General features: G+C 18.5%; 5 protein-coding genes across 6 annotated transcripts; 2 read left to right on the top strand and 3 right to left on the bottom strand.

Annotated features, from left to right (window-relative positions):
* Nucleotides 1–14: 14 nt before the first annotated feature.
* PRSY57_1435400 (putative membrane protein) lies at nt 15–6,043 on the bottom strand (the record flags this gene model as incomplete). The annotated part of the gene is made up of 3 exons (XM_020115320.1): nt 15–47; nt 274–390; nt 479–6,043. 3 exons carry the CDS (start codon nt 6,041–6,043, stop codon nt 15–17), a joined length of 5,715 nt encoding a protein of 1,904 aa, XP_019969977.1.
* A 1,476-nt stretch (nt 6,044–7,519) lies between these two features.
* Nucleotides 7,520–9,259, bottom strand: PRSY57_1435300 (glucose-6-phosphate isomerase; the record flags this gene model as incomplete). The annotated part of the gene is made up of 1 exon (XM_012909952.2): nt 7,520–9,259. One exon carries the CDS (start codon nt 9,257–9,259, stop codon nt 7,520–7,522), a length of 1,740 nt encoding a protein of 579 aa, XP_012765406.2.
* Nucleotides 9,260–11,909: 2,650 nt separating this feature from the next.
* PRSY57_1435200 (hypothetical protein) lies at nt 11,910–12,851 on the top strand (the record flags this gene model as incomplete). Its single annotated transcript, XM_012909951.1, has 1 exon — nt 11,910–12,851. One exon carries the CDS (start codon nt 11,910–11,912, stop codon nt 12,849–12,851), a length of 942 nt encoding a protein of 313 aa, XP_012765405.1.
* Nucleotides 12,852–13,328: 477 nt separating this feature from the next.
* On the bottom strand, nt 13,329–14,864 carry PRSY57_1435100 (GTPase Era, putative; the record flags this gene model as incomplete). Its single annotated transcript, XM_012909950.2, has 1 exon — nt 13,329–14,864. The coding sequence occupies one exon, from the start codon at nt 14,862–14,864 to the stop codon at nt 13,329–13,331; it is 1,536 nt and encodes a 511-aa protein (XP_012765404.2).
* A 3,091-nt stretch (nt 14,865–17,955) lies between these two features.
* PRSY57_1435000 (ataxin-2 like protein, putative) lies at nt 17,956–22,321 on the top strand (the record flags this gene model as incomplete). 2 transcript variants are annotated; one of them, XM_012909949.2, is made up of 10 exons in its annotated part: nt 17,956–18,832; nt 18,994–19,118; nt 19,269–19,444; nt 20,016–20,122; nt 20,307–20,339; nt 20,468–20,638; nt 20,718–20,818; nt 20,967–21,026; nt 21,168–21,278; nt 21,374–22,321. In XM_012909949.2, 10 exons carry the CDS (start codon nt 17,956–17,958, stop codon nt 22,319–22,321), a joined length of 2,709 nt encoding a protein of 902 aa, XP_012765403.2. The 2 variants fall into 2 exon arrangements, with proteins under 2 accessions (XP_012765403.2, XP_019969976.1); XM_020115319.1 differs by lacking the exon at nt 20,967–21,026.
* Between the last annotated feature and the right edge of the window lie 119 nt (nt 22,322–22,440).

Raw genomic sequence — 22,440 nt, 5'->3', positions numbered from 1 at the left:
TTTACTTCAATTTATTAACTTTCATATTCACTTTGTAATACATAAACCTGTAAATATAATAATATACATATCAAATGTTTATTGTATGATATGATTAAATAATAATTTTATGAATAAAATATGTAATTTTTTTTTTTTTTTTTTATTTGCTTTAATCATTTTTTTTTTTTCATTTATTATATATATATATATATATATATATATATAATATACATATATATTGTATTTTTTTTTTTTTCTATTTAATTATTAAAAAAAAAAAACAAAACATACCTTGTCGTTTTTATGCATCAAAAGATTTTTCTGTGGACATGGGATAACTATAGTCATATGATTATCTTCATCGCAGCGATAAATTCCTATTATAATTCTTCCTTTCTTTAAATATTTCTAAAATGAAGAGATAAAAATAAATACAAAAATATATTATATATATATATATATATATATATGTTTTATTTTTGGTCCATGTTCTTACTTGAAAGAGGAAAAAGAAATTTCTACAATGATATTTGGGATGAATATTTTTTAGTATCAAGTCCGTTTTGATTTTTTTTTTTTTGTCTACATATGTACCATGAATAAAAGAGTTTATGGTCGATGTATCTAATGAATTTTTTTTAATAGGAAATGTGTATCCTATTAGATGATACAATAATTCATCTATAAATATACTAGCTGAAGTAAACTGTAGAAAATATAGATAGAAAAAATAATTATCTATAAAAATATGTTCTATTTTTTTGTATATATTTTCTACAAGTAGATTTCCATAATTAAAAAATTGTATTTGTTTTTTATAATTCTCAACGAATAACAAATTATGTGATTTATTTTTATTAATATTATCCATTTCTTCTTTTAAAATATTTACATTAGTTAAAGCATCATTATTTAAATATTGAATTGATAAAGCGTTATTTAATTCTATTAATAAATATAATTTTTTCTTTTTATTATTTTTATTATTTTTATTTATTTTTTTTTCCTTTATATTTGATTCATCTATTGGTTTTATATTTTTTTCTGATATTATATTATTACTATAATAATGATTTTGAGAAGTTTGTTTTTTTTTTGTTTTTTTTTTGTCGTTATTTATATTATCATGATGTGTATAAAAATTGTTGATAACAGATGGATTATGTCTATAATGGATAGATAATTTATTTTTTAAATAATCATGATATTTATATTTTTCATTATAATTTTTAATATAATAATTAATAAAGTTTGTATTTATATCTTTTCTTCTAAATATATTTTCTATATTATTATATATAATAATTAAATCACTATCATTATATTCACACATATATTCCAAGAAGTTTATATTTTTTGTTTTTTCGTTATATGACACAATATTTTGATAGGAGTCTAATTTTAAATAATTTTTAAAAATTATACATTTCTCGCATACTAATATACCAGACAATATTAAATTAAATAGAACAAGTGGTGATTTTTGAATATAACAAATATTATATCGATAAGGAAATAAATTATTATTGTATATATATGATGGAATTTGATCACTTAATATAATTATATTATGTTCTCGTTTTTGAAATAATATTTTTAAAAATGTATTTAGAGATTGTGGCCAATATATTAATATTATAAAATTACAATTATTATAATGATCATCAAAATTATGATTCTTCATATTGTCATTTGATAAATGTTCTTTCTTTTGTTTTAATTTTTTTTTTTTTTTATTCTCTTTATCATTTCTTAACAAAATTTCTTCATTCTTATTATATATATTCTCTTCGTTATATAGAGTACAATTTTTATGGTTACTTTTGGAATGGTTCCTTTCTACATTTAAATTTAACTTTTTATTTTGACTTATACTTTGCTTTATACTTTCATTTTTATTTTTGAGTTTGAAAATTTTATAAGCTTCTAAATAATTTTCCACTTTAAAAATATTTAAGACGGGATTAAAATATATATTATCTTCTTGTCTTAATTTACTTATTTCTCGATGTTTTTGGGAAAGATCCTTATTATAATATTCAAAGTAATTATTCCATTTACTATAAGAACAATAATTATTATTATAATGATTATTATAATGATTATTATTATCACTGTTATTATTATTATTATTATTATCACTATTATTATCACTATTATTATTATTATTATTATTATCACTATTATTATCACTGTTATTATTATTATTATTATTATTATTTTTTTTTTTTTTTTCTTTATCATCATTATGATCATTCCTAATTTGATGATTTTTTTTTCTGTATGTGCTATATTCTTCAACAGTCCCTTGTGAAGGTAAGTTGTCTTTTTTTTCATTCCTTACAAATTTTTGTGTCCTCTTTATTTTTATTTGATCTATTTTATCCAACCAATCCAATTCAATTTTTTTTATATGTGTTATTTTGTGTAATAAATTAAAACTGTCCGTTAATATAATAAAATATATATCACGATTGTTATATATATAATCGACTGGATTTAATTTGACTTCATTATCTTCATCAATTATACCTATAACAAATGTGTTATAATTCATATACATATATTGAACAATCGTAACAAAATGAATATTTAAGAAAGCTACTGGGAACTTAATTTTATAAATATTATATTTAATTCCTTTCATATAATTTAAATAATTTGTAAATGAATTAAATATTGTATCTTCATCAAATTTATATGATAAGAATGTTTTACATAATGATTTCTTAAAATTCTTTTCATAATATTGGTTTCTTATAGTTTTATTACTTTTTATATTGTTATATATATTATTTTTACTTTTATTTTTTTCATCATTGTTTTTTATATTTTCATTTACAAAAAACACCTTTTTTCTTTTTTTTTTGTTTTTTTTTTTCTTTCCATAAATCTGATTTTTATATAACCAACGATCATCTGAATTTGTTTCTTTAACATTTTTCTTGTTTATATTATAAGATGGAGAATCATTATTTTCAATATTTTCCATATTTTCCATATTTTCAATATTTTGATTTCCTATATTTATTTTGTAATAATTTTGTTGATCATCCATATGTGTCTTATTCTTGTGCTTTTCATTTAATATATGTTTTTTCTTATTTATATATATATTCTTATTATTTCCATTACGTATAAAACGTTTTGTATAAAAAATAAAAAACATATTTTTTAGAAAATAATAACGTGGCTTATTATTTGTTTGATTTTGGAAATTGGTTTTTATATGTTTCGTTTTAGTTGGATAAAAGAAATTTTTTAATTTCATATTGATTTTAAAAAAAATATTATCATTCTTATTATGATGAGTATATTTTTTTAGTTTATTATATTTTCTTAATTTATTATATTTTTTCTTTTTTTTATTATGACGCTTTATCTGTTTATCAAAATATTTTGTTAATATATATGTATGCTTACATTTAATTTTTTGAGGTGTATTCATAAAAAATAATAATATTAATAAAAACATACCATGACAATCATCTATCGTTTTTGCAAATAATTTCATCTTCAAATCATTAAGACATAAAACATGTCTATTATATCTTTGAAGTAATATATTTCGATTACACATATTATTTAAAAAGATAGATATATGTTTATCATATGGTCCAAAAGTATTGATTTCATTATATCGTTTTAATGTCTCCATGTCATTATGAATATTATAATGTGTATTAATAATATTATTACATATAAATACTCCACTACTATAAGATATTATTTTTTTTATTTTTAATGGCATAGGTTTATTTAAATCATATAAACAAACACTTATTTGACACACATTTTTCTTATTTAATAAACGAATAATATTCCAATAAAATTTTATAGGTAAACTTGTTAAAATAATTATTTCATCTAAATTATTATATGTTGATTGTAGTTCATTTATTATAACATATAATTGTATTGGTTTCATATGTCCTATAATTACAAAATAACATGATCCTATATTTGGTATTTTACCATATATTTTTTTCTCTTCAATTATATAATTTTTTAATGATCTTATTTTATAATGTATATAGGTAAATGTCATAAATATATATAATATATGAGCAAATCTACCTTTAAAAGAAAAAGGGAAACATGTACCTTTTCCTAATGCTGCGGTAGTAACCGTTTGCATTCCTGAAAAAACATAATCATATAATTCATATTCTCCTCGACACGGTTGTTCAATTAAATAATTTAAACAGGCATATGTATATATCATTACAAATATTTGTACGGACAATTTAATCAAGGGGATATTTAATTTATTGTAATTATTATTCTTTCCAAATAAATCTTCTATACGTAAGAAATTCAAAAATCTTAAAGGACATGATAAATATAACCAGTGCATCTTCTTATATTTTATATTATTAAAATAAGATACTAAAATATAAAAAAATGGGGTATTTAATAAATTTAATAAAAACCAAAAACTTAATATATAATTAGATGAGAAAAATAAAAATAATTTTATACACATATCATATAAAATAAAATATTGTAAATAACCTTCTATACTATTATATATTTTTGGTATTTCACTTGTATTCCAATTAAACATACCCCTATCTAAATCATCATTATTACGATATATATATTTATGTACATTTAACCATAATATATTTAATAACAAAGTTATAATTATATCAGCAATAATAAAAGCACTATTTTTACAAAATTCCATAAAATTTATTTTTATATTTATTATACATTTTAAATATAAATTATGCCATTTACTAAAATTCGTATTCTTATTTATTCGTTTATTTCTATCATAAAAACTATCTAAAGTATAACTATTAATATTGGAACCATATTCAGATAATAAATAACTATTATTTCTTTTACTCTTATTTTTACATAATATCTTATTTAATAATAAATAAACATATTTCTGTTTCTTATTTATATATTCTATATCCTCGTCACTGCTTAAATCATTTTCATCATCTAAATATATTTTCTCATGTAGAAATGATCCAATCATCTTCTTCGTATCTTTCTTTTTATAATGAATTAAGGAATTATCATGTTTTCCAATCATTTCATTATATATACTTAAACCTTCATTGTGTATTTCATAAATATTTTTAACTTTTCTTGTTTTCTCATCATAAGCATAGAATTTATATGATACATTTTTTTTTGTTTTTTTATTCCCTTCTTCAAGAATATAATTATTTTGATTAACATGACTATTTTGTTCTTCATCAATTTTGTTCACATTCACACTATTACTATTATTATTATTATTATTATTATTATTATTATTTTTTATTTTTTTTTTTTTATTATTATTACTCAATTCAATATATCTAATAATTTTATCTTTTATTTTTATTTTTTTCCCTTGATCATTAAAACATATTTTTTCAAACTCCTCAGAATTATCTATAATATACTTTTTATGCTCTTTGTTCTCTTTCTTATTCATTGCATACATATTATTATCACTATAATTATCATCATTTTTATAAATATCTTCCTTCCTGTCCTTTTTATAATTTATATTATCATGAACTCTATTATTTATATTACTATTAAAATCTTCATCATTCATAGCTACCTTTGAATTTATATAATTATTTGTATTGGTTTTATTACCATGTTTCCTATCCCTTTTTTGCATATATTTAATATGCTTCAAGTAATACATATAAGCATCGTTAAATTCATTTTTTTTCTCATAATATTCTTTTTCAATAACTCCAGGATTCATATAAAAAAAATTCGTGTCTATTAAGTTATGAATTTCTAGGTCTTTATTACTTATCTTTTTTTTCTTTTTCTTTTGACAAAATATATCCTTTTTAAAAGAATAGGAAAGAACCTTCTTTTTCCTAGTTTTGTAAAATGAAATATAATTTATAGAATTCGCCATATCGGGAATTATAGCTAGGATATAGGAAACGCCATAAATAAAAAGAAGTAAAAGAAAACTTAAATATCTTATGGAGCTTTCATACACGGTCATAAAATCAAGGAAAAAGTAAACAATTCCAAAAAATATTATAAGAAAAAAGATCCTCTCAAAGACTAGGCGTGTTCTTATCATATTTTAATATATAATCTGAATAGGGAAATAAATAAATAAATATAAATAAATAAATAAATAAATAAATAAATATATATATATATATATATATATACATATTTTTTATCGCATTAATATATAAATATTTACATATAACAAAAAACTCTTTTTCCTTTTACCATTTATGGCTATTCTCCAAGAATTCAATTGAAACTATTTTTACATCATAGAAAATGTCAACATATAAAGATAAATAAAAAAAAAAGTATTCTTCTTCTCCTTTTATCTTCTATTTCTTCTTATATGCGATATCAAATGATTAAACGTATTCAGTAAATATTAATTTTCATTTTTAACTCAAAATAAGATACAGCATATCTTAGAACATATTACAATGAAACACGTAAAAAATAAAGAAATAAAAAAAAAAAAGAGTTAATCACAGAATAATATGAAATATATTATTTTACCACATATTTAAATTATAATAATGAATATTATTTTGATGTAATTCAAATATATATATTATATATGTATTTTAATTCTCATTAAAAAAAAAAAAAAAAAAAAAAAAAAAAATCTTGACCTTTAATAATTCAAAATGTAATTATATAAATAATATTTATTTGTATATAATTATGTGAAAACATGTATCTTGTATGATATAAAAAAAAAAAAAATGTATTTTATAACTATTCTGATATACATAGGTATTTTTATTTACCATATTTTATTTTATTATTTTTTTTTTTATAAAAATAACATATATGTATAATATATATTATATATATGTATATTCGATTGGTAATATTTTCCATTTCTTTTTTTTCATATTCCTTTATGTATATTTTATATGTATAATTAAATTATTATTTCTATATATATATATATATATATATATATAATATATATATATACCAATTGACAGTTTTCAAGTTATATTCAATTTTTACTTTATTTTGGAAGTTTTTAATTATTATATTTTAATTATTGTTGATGAAAATATTAAAAAAAAAAAAAAAAAGAAAAAGAAAAAGAAAAAGAAAAAGAAAAAGAAAAAGAATAATCATATATGTACATTAAAATATATAGAAGTAACATATGTATTATTATATATGAAATAATTCTTTTTTGAATATAATAAAATTGGTATTGATAAATCAAATATTATATATATAAAAAAAAAAAAAAAATTTTTTTTTTTTTAAGTAGAAAAATAATATATAAATGGAAATATATACACAAAAAGCATATATATATTTATATATATATGTATATATTATATACATATCTTTCTTTGCTAGAGATATATTTTTTCCTCATATTATATATAAAATCAAAAAAAAGGTATATCTTCTTAAAATATAAGAAATAGCATTATATAGTCGATATATAGTAAAAAGAAAGAAAAAGAAAACCCATATTTGCCCTTTCACATATATATATATATATATTTACATATATTTCTTTAAATTTGTGTTAATTTTTTTATTCTTTTTATTTGGACAAGTAATAATTTAATAACATTTTTGTAGATTCATTAAAATTATAGGTATTATCTGATTTCTTTTGATTTCTTGTGTCATTAAAATAATTTCTTACTTCTTTCGCTAGAACCTTACCCAACTCTACACCCCATTGATCAAAGCTGTTAATATTTAATAGAAATCCTTCAGCGACAATTCTACTTTCATATAAGGATAATAATAAACCACATGTATAGAAATTTAATTCATCAAATAATAATAAGGTTGATGGTCTATTACCGTTAAAAACTTTATGAGTTAATAATTCTGGAGACATTTTATTTTTTACATTTTCTTCTTTTACTTGTTCATATGTTTTCCCAATAGCTAAAGCATCAGCTTGTGCAAAAAAGTTAGTCATTAATTCATCATGATTACTTACTACTTCTTTATCAAATTTTATTGGGAAATGAGAATGTTTAAATCCAATTAATTCAACAGGTATAATTTGTCCTTGATGTATTAATTGATAAAAACTATGCTGACCATTTGTACCAGGTTCACCAAAATATACTTGACAAGTATTATAATGAATTGGTTGATTATTTCTATCTACTGATTTTCCATTACTTTCCATAGATAATTGTTGAATATGTGCTGAAAATTTTAATAAATTTTGGAAATATGGTAATATAGCAACATTTTTATAATCAAAAAAATGACTATTATAAAAACTAGTTAATGCTAATAAGACAGGAATGTTTTCTTTTAAATCCGTATGTAAAAAATGTTCATCCATATCATGACAACCATTTAAAAAATTTCTCATATTTTTATATCCAAAAGCTATTGATAAAGGTAATATACCAACAGAACTTGTCACAGAAAATCTACCTCCTACCCAATCCCAAAATTCAAATACATTATCTCTTGATATTCCAAATTCATCAGTTAATTTCAAATTAGTACTTACAGCTACCATATGTTTACTTAAATTTTCATCATCTTTTATTTTTAAACTTAACCATTTTTTTATTGATCTGGCATTTAACATAGTTTCAGCAGTAGTAAAAGTTTTAGATATTATAATAACTAAAGTATCATACTGATCTAAATTCTGAATAGCTCTATTTACATCATTTGGATCTACATTAGCTAAAAACCTTACATTAAAGACATTATCTTGATCATAATTATTATTAAAATTATTTACTTCATCTTTCTCATTCTTATTTAATTCCTTGTTATAATAATAGTATTTCATAGCTTCATAAACAAATTCAGTACCTAAATATGAACCTCCAATACCAATACAAATCACATTTTTAAATTTTGTATTTTTACAAGTTTTTATTACCCCATTTCTAATGTCATCTGAATATTTCTCTATTTTTTTTAATACTCCATGTACGTCTTCTAACACATTCTTATTATCAATTATTATTTTATGTGTATTTATTTTCTCTATGGGTATTCTTAATGCTGTATGTAAAACACTGCGATTCTCTGTCATATTAATTTTTTCTCCCATAAAAGTTTTTTCAACCTTCTTCTTTAATTCTACCTCTTCAGCATATTCAATTAATTTGTTTAAAGTATTTTCGCTATACCTTTGACGAGATAAATCCATATAAAAATTCTTAAATTTCTTTATTAACGATTCAGATCTATTCTTATCATTTAAATAGTCCTTTAGATCCTTTGTTTTTTCTTCAGCGCTTAAGGCGACAAGTTCCTTATAGCTCTTCAAATTAGTAATCTCCATATTCATAGAAAAATATTAATAAAAAAAAAGAATTAAAAATTAAAAAATTAAAAAAATCAAGAAATATATATATATATATATATATTTTATAATTTTACTTTCAAGAATTCAAAATATTATGATAACTACAATATATAATAATTATCCCTATTTTACTGTGAGGTACACATAACAAGGTGAAATTCAAAAACTTATATATAGAGAGAAATATATATATATATATATATTATAAATTATTAATGCATCTATTTATTTTCTAACCTAATTAAAACACATAACATTTCTATTATATATCTTATTTCATTTCTCAAATAACTTTTTTTTTTTTTTTTTTTTTTTTGAAATTTAAATATCATTAAATCTATATATATTAATATATATAAATATAATGTTATTAATTATTACTTAACAAATATTTAAAAAATATATAATTTTTCAACATGATAAAAATAAAAATAAATAAATAAATATATATATATATATATATATATATTAACACGTAGGTTCCTATTTTTTTATTTCTTTTTATGTTTAAGTTTTTCTTAATTATCTATTTATAATAAAGATTAAATTATTCATTATTTATTTATATAAAAATTATAATATATAATATTACATTTTTTATTTTATTATTATATGTTTATTTGCTTAAAAAAAGTGTGTTTTTTATTTTATTTTATTTTTTTTTTAAATCCTTATATATTTAGTATAATATTAAGTATTTATATAGAAAATAAAAATATAAGATTAGAGATAAAGATTGATATATGGAGAAATAAATTCTTAATAAAATTATTAAGGTTCATAAATATTGAAAATATATAAGATAATACTAATAACAAATATAATAATATATTAAAGTATATATTTTTGAAAATAAATAAAAAAATTAGCTAAGATGGATATAATAAATAAATAAAAAAAGTAAAAAATCATAAAAGTTTCTCTCTCCCTATACATATACATATAGATATACATATATATATATATATATATATATATATATATAAATATATATAATATAAATTATATAATGTATAATTTATTATTATTATGTGTTAAAAATAATTAATATTTATATAATATTTATTAAACATATTGATTGATAAATGTTTTCATATATAATAATAATTAAACATTTTTTTATTAATTATGGATTTATTTTTTTTGTTTATTATTTTATTTTTTTAAATTATGTCATCTATTTTATTTTTATGTTATTTTCTTGTGTTGCCATTTTTTTTATATTTTTATTTTTTTATTTATACATTTTTATATTTTTTTCTTTTATTATATATTTTCACAGGTATCCCTCTATATAATTCTCTACACTTCAATTCTTATTTTCAGGAATATTAATTATATTATAGAAATTAAAAAATGATATATCAAAAAAAAAAAATTAAAAAATATGAATACTTAAATATATGTTTATTAAAATTTTATAGGCTAAAATATATATAGATATATATATATATATATATATATATATATATATAATTATGTATATAATATTTATATATTTTTTTTTATTTACATTATATGAATTTTAGGATTAGGGTTAAATTATTAAATTTTCCATAATAATAATTTTTTGTATTAAAAAAAGAAGTATAATGTATTCTTATTAAGAAAAAAAAAAGAGCTATTTTTTTTTATAAAATAATGTTATATATATATATGCTTAAGAAAATATACACAAATTTTAAAAATATTATAAAAACCTATCAGATATTAATTGGATATTTGAATATATAAAGTTATTTTCTATATTATCCTTTAAAAGATTATAATAAAAATAAGTAAAATGTCTTCCTTATATATCCATCTTGAATATAATAAAAATATATATATATTTCAAGAAAATTTTCCTCAGTTCTTCAGAAAAATATGTATTTTGTATACATTAATAATTTGTGATAACTTACAATGAAAATAAGAGGGATAAAAATAAAAATACATATATATTTTATTTGTTTTTTCGTCTTTTATAAATATAAGAACATCCAATTTTGTTTTATATATTTACTTAACATATCTTATTAAATGTTTTCCTTAAATATTAAATATTAAATATTTTTTTTTAATAATATTATATATATATATATATTTATTTTATACATAATATTATAAAATTATGGGTCTTATACATGAATAATGAACATCTTAAAATTATAGTGGTTATTTATAAATGTAATTATTTTAAAAAATAATGTGTATATATATATAATAATATATATATATATATATATATATATATATATATATATACATATGTATTATTATTTTTTTTTTTTTATTGTGTTAAATTTTAATATTATAATTTAGTAAAATGTTTGGAAAAAAAAAGTATATATTTCATAATATTACAAAAGGTTAAAGAGGGGTTAACATATATATATATATATATATATATATATATATATATAATATATTTATTTATTTATTTATTTATTTCTATGTGTATATATTTATTTATTAACTTCTTTGGTTATATAGTGATTTTTTTCCTTTTTGTATTATAATGGAAAAATTAAAGTATGCTTCACATGTTTTTTATTTCCCTTCATAAAAATATAAAAAGGTATATATAATATAATATAATATAAATAATATCATAATAATATAAAATAAAGAACAAAAAAAAAAAAAAAGAATGTATAAATATTTGCGAATTACAAATTATAAGCATAGTAACTTCAAATGTGTTAAACGCTTTAAATGTATAATAGATAATACTTTGATAGATAATAAATTAAAATGGAAAACTACAAAAGAATCCTACTGTGAATATATTTTAAATGAAGAAGAAGAAAAAGAAATAAGAAAAAATCATGAATATATAATATCCAATAAAAATATTAATATAGATAATAATTTAATTTATGAATGTATTAAAAAATACAATCGAAATAATGTTTCTGATTATTATAAAAAATTAAATTCAAACTTAAATAATCTTTATTGTAATAATAGTATAATTGCTTACTACTATTTAAATTTTATAAATAAATTTATGAAAAAGATTAAAAATATATCTATAGTAAATTATATTACAAATATAATTAATTCAAAATATAAAATAAATATCCATATTTTTATATCCCCAATATATGAAAGAATAAATAACCAAGAGTTGCTTTCCAATTTTCATTTAAATAAAAATGATGTACGTGAAATTATGTATTTTTTATGTATGCACGTATGGATATATTGTGTAAAATTAAATATGATAAATAACAATCATTTAAAAGTATTACTATGGGAAAAAATATGGGACTATTACAGAGGTTTAATTATCAAATCGAAAATACCCGAATTTTCTTTTAACACATATTTAATTAATATGCAAGAATATTCCCTAGGATTTTGTGTTGGCTTAGATGATTGTATAACTAAAGAATTATATGCAGGACATATTTCGAATCTCCTTTTTAATCATGTTTATAATGAAAATGAAAACTATAAAAGTTCCAAGGAATTATCAAATCTAACTATTTATTGTATACGAATGTATAACTTTATATGCCATTTACCAGAAGACAATTTCGTTCAAGCCAAATTTATATGGCCGGACCTTAAATATGGTCTTGTATGAGGTTTGGTGGTGAATATATATATATATAAATTAATCTGTTCAACTGTTTATTTGTATATGTATATGTATTTGTATTTGTATATGTATTTGTATATGTATTTGTATATGTATATGTATTTGTATATGTATTTGCATATGTATTTGTATTTTGTATTTATTTATTTTATTTTTTTTTTTTTGTCAATATGGCTATCATATTTTTAGCTAACCATTTTGTATATATATATATATATATATATTTATTTATTTATTTATTTAATTGGATACTACTTGTTTTATTATAATAATTTCTTACTTAAAAAAAATAGGTATATGTATAATAAGGACATATATAATTATATATATATATATATATATATAATATTAAATGGAAAAAAAAATATAACAAAAAAAAAAAAAAAAAGGAGGAAACGTATACATATATATATATATATATATATATGTATATACAATTTTTCTTTTATTCGAAATATTGCTTCATGTACTCATAGACTTTACGTGAATGTGCACATATACATTTTTGTTCCATAATTTGGTTAATTTGTAGGATACATTTTTTCTCATATTTATAATTAATTTATTATGCACTCCACATATCATTTTAGCTACTTTTTCACTTTTTACAATAATTTGATATTCAATGATTAAGGAATTATCCAAATTTACACACCATGATAACATATGATGTTTAATTTTATATGGGACATCCTTATTAAACCAGCAATATATATATGTATTGATTAATTGTTCAACAATTTGTACTTTACTTAATGTTGTAATAGCATCTTTTGGATATACCCAATATTGATTTTTTGTTTTATACTTTATAATATAATTTAATAATTCTTCAATTCCTTTATTATATTTAGCAGATATGAAAAATATATTATCAAATATTCCATTATTCATATATTCTTTTGCTCTAGCATTTGCCCATTTATTATGAGTACATAAATCGACTTTATTTAAAACTAAAATTACTGGTGGTATAAAATCATTTTTTTTTTTTGTTTTATGTAATTTTTCTTGTTCATTATTATGATCAATTGTTATATTATTTTTAATATTATCAGAATAAGAATTTCTTATTACTTTTCGACTTTTAAATAAATTCTCTTTTATACTTTTATCAGAATATTGTAAATCCTTATCCATTTCTTTACTAAAATATTTTATAAACTTTTCTTCTCTATTCATTTCATCATATTTTATATGAGAAATATTATTTTCATCTTCTGTTCTATTATCTGCATTGTTCATATAATCTATATTTTGTGTGTTATAATCTAATGGATCATTAGATGACTCTGTATTGGTAATATTCTGTCTATTATCATTTATTTTATTATTTTGAAATGATTCGTCATCACTTTCGCTATCATATGGTTCTACATTTTTGGGGGCCAACATTCTTACAATATTTAAGATATCATGTGTTGGCCTTTTAACCGCGTCCGCTATGAACAAAACCAAATCTGCTTCTTCATATCCTTTCCATGCATATGTAACTAATTCCTTGCAGAATTTTTTTTTTTTATGAGAAGGAATAATACCAGGAGAGTCAATAAATATCAACTGAACATTATCCTTACTATATATACCTTTTATATCATATTTTGTAGTATTAATTTTTGGTGAAACAGCTGAAATGGTTTTATTCAATATGGAATTTAATAAGGAACTTTTTCCTGCATTTGGAGCACCTATTAGTGCTATTTTAAGAAACTGTGCATTTTCTGGTTGTTCAGGCATTTCCCATGTATTCATATAAGCACATTTTGGTATTATCCCTCTAGTAATATTAGGTGCATAATATTTACTCTCTCCTCTTTTTCTTTTACTATCTTCTTCTTTTTTCTCTTCATTTATATCTGTTTCATTTACTTTCAATTCATGAGAGTGTGGCCTTGCTTTTATATATCTTTGTAAAATAGAAAAATATCTCACACAAAAGTAATTAGTCTTTTTATATTGGCCACATAAATGTTCTCTCAAATATATTCCTTTGAGCATTATAAAATTGGCTACTAGTGAATATCTAAAATGCACATAAATAAATAAATAAATATGTACATATATATATATATATATATTATGCTATATATATCAAAATATACAAAAATAGAATTTAAAGTATACTTTTATCTATCTGTACCAATATGTGTTACATATTTATATATAATAATGTTCATCTCTTTTCTTTTTTTATTTCCATATTTAGGATCTATTCTACAAATAATTTCAATTTGTAAAATTTTAATTTTTTTTTTTATATACCAATATATATGTAATTAGCTCATTTAGTATGTTTTATAAGATGAACATTTTAAATGAATAACCGTTATAATGGCCAAGCATAAAGAAAAAAAATAAAAATAAAAAAAAATAAAAATAAAAAAATCAATATATATAAATATATATATATATATATATATATATATATGTACACTTCTTTTCTTATCCTTATTTCACCAATTTTTAGTTTTTTTTTTTTATTCTGTTTTATTTACCATGTTTTATATATATATATATACACATAATTTGTAGATAAATAAAAAAAAAAAAAAAAAAAAAATCATATTCTTATAAAAAAGAAATGATTATGAAATAACTAAAAGGATTTTAATTAAGAAGATATAGATTTATCATTACAGAAATGTTTAAAATATATTTAAAGTTGAACATACATATTATAATTAAAAATTATTATATATATATAAATTTTTTGAAACATAAGTTATATATAATATAGATAATAATTTATTTCTATACATAAAAATATATATAAATATATATATATATATATATATATATATTACATATAGATTTGTTTCACATATGCATCTTTTTGTTAAGGCTACATATGGAATATGTATATATATATTTTTGTATAATTTTTTTTTTTTTTCTTTTAGAATACATATTATTCTCTATAGAGGAAATATATAATAATTTTGTTTATATTCCAAAAGGAAAGACCAATATCAAGAAATTAATAACTTTCATTTGTTTTAATTTTATTTTTATATTTATTCAAAGATTTTAATTCATAGTGATAATATAATATAAATATATAAGCCTAAGAAAAAAATATATATTAGAACATAAAATAATATATGATAAGAATACTTACTAGACATATATTTCAATATGTTTAAAATAAAAAAAAATTCATATATATATGGAATATTTAGTGATAATATTTCTATTAATTCTTGTTATATAATAAGTATGCGTATAAATTTAATAAGTTCTTTTATTTTAATACAAGAAAAAAGGATTAAAAAAAAAAAAATAAAAAATAACAAATTACATTGAAAAGTCGAATTATGGAAATTTCAGTATAAAATATTGAAAATTATTAAAAATATACAAGAAATTATATTAATAATTAACACATTGATTTTTTTTTTTTTTTTTTTTTTTTTTTAAAGATAATTGCAACTAAGGAATAAAATAAAATAAAAAAGTAGTACACACTTCACGATATTTTTTATTAATTATTTCAATAATATATATGCGTACATTTTTGTTTTCTTAATATAATAGGAACGTCGTTACATAATATACATGTTTAATTTATATATATTTTTTTTTTTCTCATATACATATATTACTTTGTAAGATACTATAATCAAATGAAAAATAAAATACAAAATAATCTTTTTAAATATTTTTCATTTCATTTCATTTCCTTTCTTTTATTTTATTTTTTTGTTTTATGAATTGAAGAAAATATCCTATATATTCATACACATAAAGAAAATGTTTTAAAATTCAGTATACCTATTATTAAAGTTAAATATGAAAAAAAAAAAAAAAAAAAAAAAATACGTATATTATAAATATATATATATATATATATATATATACATATATATATAACTATCTTTTTTATGTACAAATAAAATATTTGAAGAAATATCTTTTTCAAATTAACATATAAAATACGAATAAAAAGAACCATTTCATATTTTTTATTTTATTTTATTTTTCATTTAATTTATATATACATTATAACTTCACAATATTGAAAAAAAAAAAAAAAAAAAAAAAAAAAAAGTTCTTTTATTATATTGTGTAACTTATAATTTTTTACATTTTTAAGTTTATTATGTATATAAAAATAATTTTTCTTTTTTATTTATTATATATTAATAATCTACATTTTCGTTTTTTTTTTTTTTTAATATGTTTGTATATTTTTTATAATTACATTCAATTAAAGGTCCTTGTTGATCTATATTATATAATTGAAAAAAAAAAAAAAAATAATAAAAATAAAAATAAAAATAACATGTATAAAATTAAATAAAATGAGAACATTAAATCATACATAGATATGTATACATATATATATTATATGTATATAGTTTTTTATGTATGTAAATTGTACAATTATTTTCTTATGCATTAGTAAACTAAATTAAAATATAGTACATATAACATTTTGAACGAGCATATAATATGATACCATCATTACATATAAGCATTCTTTATAACTTTGTTAAAATTTTATAGGGAATATTTGTAAATATATAAATGAAAGCATTTATATTATATTTTTTACACATTAATTAACATATATATAATATATATCATACATAAACATATATTATATATATATATATATATATATATATATATATAGTATATGATTTATAACATATAATTTTATGTAGATTTAATTTGTACAGAAAGGGAAAAAAAAAAAAAAAAAAAAAAAAAAATTCTTGAACATATACTTAATTGTATATATATATATATATATATATATATATATATATATATATATATTTATTTATACCTACACATAGTTCATCATTTCATTTTTATATTTGATTTTACCGTTTCGTATTTGTATATATTCTCATAAACGTTTAAACACAAATTTTATATTTCACGGTATACACATACATATGTGCATATATATATAATTTTTTTTTTTTTTTTTTTTATTTATTACATTATTTCTATGCCTATATTTTTAAGATATAAATATATGCATTTTTTTATTTTTTTATTTTTTTATTTTTTTATTTTTTTATAATATATGACATATATGCATTATATGTTTATTGGTTAAAATTTATGTATTGTTTAAATGAATAAAATGAAGAAAACGGAAAATATAAATTCATCAGGCGCACATAAAAATATTAATGAAGATCGTCTATCTTATGTTATGACGTGCTTACTAGGAAATGAAGTGAATGTTTATATGAAGGATGGTAAAGAGATTAGAGGTTTATTTCATGCATATAATTTAACAGGAAAAAATGATAAGAAAGAGATAGATATATCATTAAATCATACTCGTATGATACCAAAAAATGAGAATGCAAATGGTCCAATAAATAAATCAATGATTATTACAGATAACTTATATACTACGATTATAGGTGAAAACATTAATATGAATCTAAAAGATCCAGATAATTCTATTTATTCAAAGGATATATTTAGAATAGATGCAGATATATCTGAAAATAAAAAAGGAAAATTAAATGGGCATACAAATAATCGTGAATTAAAAAGATGGGTAGGTGATAATGATTTTGTTGATGAAACAAAATTAAAATTGGATGATAAATTAAATGAACCTTGGGACCAATTTGAACATAATAGAAAATTATATGGAGTTACAAGTACTTATAAAGAAGAAATATATACAACCAATTTAGATATAAATAAAATTCCACATCATGTAAAAATACAAGCAGATAAAATAGCTAAAGAATTAGAAAAAAGAGGTATGCATTTAGACCCAGAAGATCAAGAAAAGAATAATAATGACATAGATGAAGAAGATTTGTTTGGAGCCGTTAGACAAAATAAAGATAAATTTTTTAAAAACAACAAATTTAAAAAAGAAGACAATAAATATAAAAATTATCAGGGAAAATATCATCATGTTAATGTAAAAGATTTGAAGGAAAAATTGCAACTAGTCAAAAGGGAAAACGAAAAAAAATATCCAAGTAATAATTATAGTAAGAAATAATTTTTTTACGGAACAAAAATGTATAGTTTGTAGAATATTCTATATGTTCAACAATTTAAATCATATTCATAAATTAGCATAAATATATATACATATATATATATATATATATATATATATATATTTTTTTTTTTGTAGGTACTGCAAATAAGCAAAAGCAAATAAATTTTACAGTATCTTCATCCATTGAAGAAAATATTTGCGGGAATAAAAAAAATAAAATTCCTTCAAAAAAATCAGTGAGCAAAAATTCGGAATTTATCGTAATAAAAATTAAAAGATATAAATATTTTATAAATACAATACTAAAGGAATAATGTTCTATAATTTTGTTTATACTTTATATATAATTTATTATTTATTATTATATATATATATATATATATATATTTTTTTTTTTTTTTTTCGTATAGGGTATTAACGCGTTAAATTTGGAACCGGCCTTGCCAAAACTTGATGAAAAAACACGAACGGAATGGATAATGTTTAAAAATCAGACAAAAAATAAGGCATTACATAAAAAAGACAAAACAACAGAAAAACAAGAATTTATCACGGCATCGAAAGAATTCAATGAGAAATTAACGTAGTAATAATAAAAATAAAATAAAAAAATAAATGAATTATAAATATATAAATAAATAATAAAATAAATAAAATATCGAAATAAAACGAAATAAAATATATTGATAATGATCATATTACAATTACATTCATTTGTCATGTTCACTCTCCAAATACGCATATTAATAAACGCACACATAAAAATCATATAATCATATAAGCACATAAACATACAAGCATATATATTATCTCACATACATACAAAAAAAATAAAAAAAAAAATATAAAAAAATAATAAATAAAAGATAAAAAAAACAAATATACAAAAACACATACTTGCAAACACAAACATATACATATATATATATATGAAATATTTGTTTATAAGTATATATAATATTGTAGTATTTATATGAATATATGTAGGGCGTTTTTATATATATATATACATATATAATCAATATGACAAAAAAAAAAAAAAAAAAAAAAAATACAACAAAATAACAAATAATAGTAAATGTAAATAATCTCTTCATATATATACATATAAATATATATTATGTATACACAACTATATTATTGTATACCTTTCTTAGTAAAATGAATTTAAATAAAAAAGATGCTAACATAAGAACAATTAAAGACCATTCAGGAATCAATCAGCCATATATTGATAGTCAAAAAAATATATCCCATATAGCAGGTTATATAAATATTATAACAATAATGAATATATATTATATTTTGAACACATACAAGTATATATATATATATATATATATATATATATATATATTATGTAAACATTTTTTGTGTTTAATTAATATATCACCCGTTTTGTTATTAAATATCTTATGTTGTTTTATTTTTATTTTTTTTTTATGCAGAAAAGACAAAACATAACAACGCAAATGATCCAGGTAAAAGAAGAATTTCCTTTGAACGTTATCTATGAATATAGATATAAATATATATATATATATATATATAAATATATGTATATGTTTATATTTATTTATTTATTATTTTGTTCTTCATTTGTTTGAAGATGAAAATAAAATTCAAGCAAAAGAAAATGTACTAAATAATAATATGAATATAAATAATAACAATTATAATATTATGTTAAATAATAGTAATATACGTCCATATGATGGATATGTTATGAATATGAATAATTATATTAACGTGAAAAATAATATGATAGGCCCTAATATTGGTTAGGATAATACATATATATATATATATATATATATATTTATGCATGTATATATTTATATTTAATATTCTTGTTTTAGAGTACTATCCAAATATACCCATATTCCCTGAGGCACAAAATCAAATGTTCCCATACGCAGACCCGAACTTTTGTAAAAATGGAAGAATGAGACCAATATATGTAAGTTTTATAAAAGTACAGATAAAACACGTGCATACATACATACATATATATATATGTGCTAGCAGTATGACTTATTAGTATATTACATATATATATATATATATATATATATATATGTATATTTTATTTTATTTTTTTAATTAAGCCACACAATCATATGGAAAATTTTAAATCCTGTTATCGAATAAATCCTCCATTTTTTCCTGTACATATAATATTTATAATATGTATATGTTTGTATACCTTTGAACTCATAAACAAATACAACAATATAACAATAATAAGTATATATATATATGTAAATACACATATGTGCTTATATTTATTTATATTATTTTATTTTTAGCAAAACATAAATATAGATATGATGTTAAATAAATTCCAGAATTCAGTGAACCAGACAACGAAAGATCCGAATTTTTTAAAATTATCCAACGAGTTGTGTCAATTTAATGTGGTACAAAATAATCAGGCATAAAAAAAATTATATATCCATATATATATATATATATATTTATATTTATATATTATGTTTGTACCCTTTTTTTATAGAGAAAAGAAGAGGCTAATCCGGTTGGCCTTAATACCTTCATGGGTAATATACTTAGATGTTCAACGACAGAAGATTGTACACTTAGTCCATTTAAATTTGATTGTTATCAAAATTTAAGTTATAAAAACATATTAGGAGAATTACCAGCAAATAGTCTATCAAATAATTATCAATCATCTAATAATATTTCAAAAAATATGCCTGCACAAAACATTTCGAACACTTTAGTAAATTTACCTTATATACCTATGATACCCCCTAATATTACAACTGTTACAACACATAATAATAATATGAATAATAACAACAATATAAATAATAACAACAATATGAATAATAACAACAATATGAATAATAACAGCAATATGAATAATAACAACAGTATTAATAATAACAACAATATTAGCAGTAACAACAATATTAGTAGTAACAACAATATTAGTAGTAACAACAATATTAGTAGTAACAATAATAATAATATTACTAATTCAGGATATTTAGAAAATCCCATATATTATAATCCATATATGCGTAATTACTTCTCCCCTCATAATAATAACAGTTCTCTTCATATAAGTTCAAATAACCCATACTTTTTTAATTTGCCCTCAACAAATATGGACACAAATTTTACCTCAAATAAAAACATGAATATATATCCTATGAGAAATCCACATGTTGTACAGAATAATCATATGAACTTTCCTCATATGCATTCTTATATGCATTCCAATATTAATTATGCAATTAATAATAATTCGATTAACCTTATGGCTAACCCAAATATCGCAAATACAAATATGAATGTTCCTGGAACTTTTCCACCTGATTTTCTTTTAATGAATGCACACAAATATGTAAATTCACAACCAGTCCCTATGCCTTTTTTCCCACAAGTACCATATCCTAATTATTATGCTTCTTCTCATGGTATGAGCCCCACATGAAAAAAAATATAAAATAAAAATGAAATAATATGAATTATATTATATAATATAATGAGACATATACTAGATTTGGGGAAAATAGGAAATAAAAATTATAAAAAAAAAATTTTTTTTTTTTT

The sequence above is a fragment of the Plasmodium reichenowi genome, chromosome 14, assembly GCF_001601855.1.
Source record: "Plasmodium reichenowi strain SY57 chromosome 14, whole genome shotgun sequence".
In the NCBI taxonomy this organism is placed as follows: domain Eukaryota; phylum Apicomplexa; class Aconoidasida; order Haemosporida; family Plasmodiidae; genus Plasmodium; species Plasmodium reichenowi.
The sequence above is the reverse complement of the archived record's forward strand: the minus strand, read 5'-3'. Positions and strand labels throughout refer to the sequence as shown.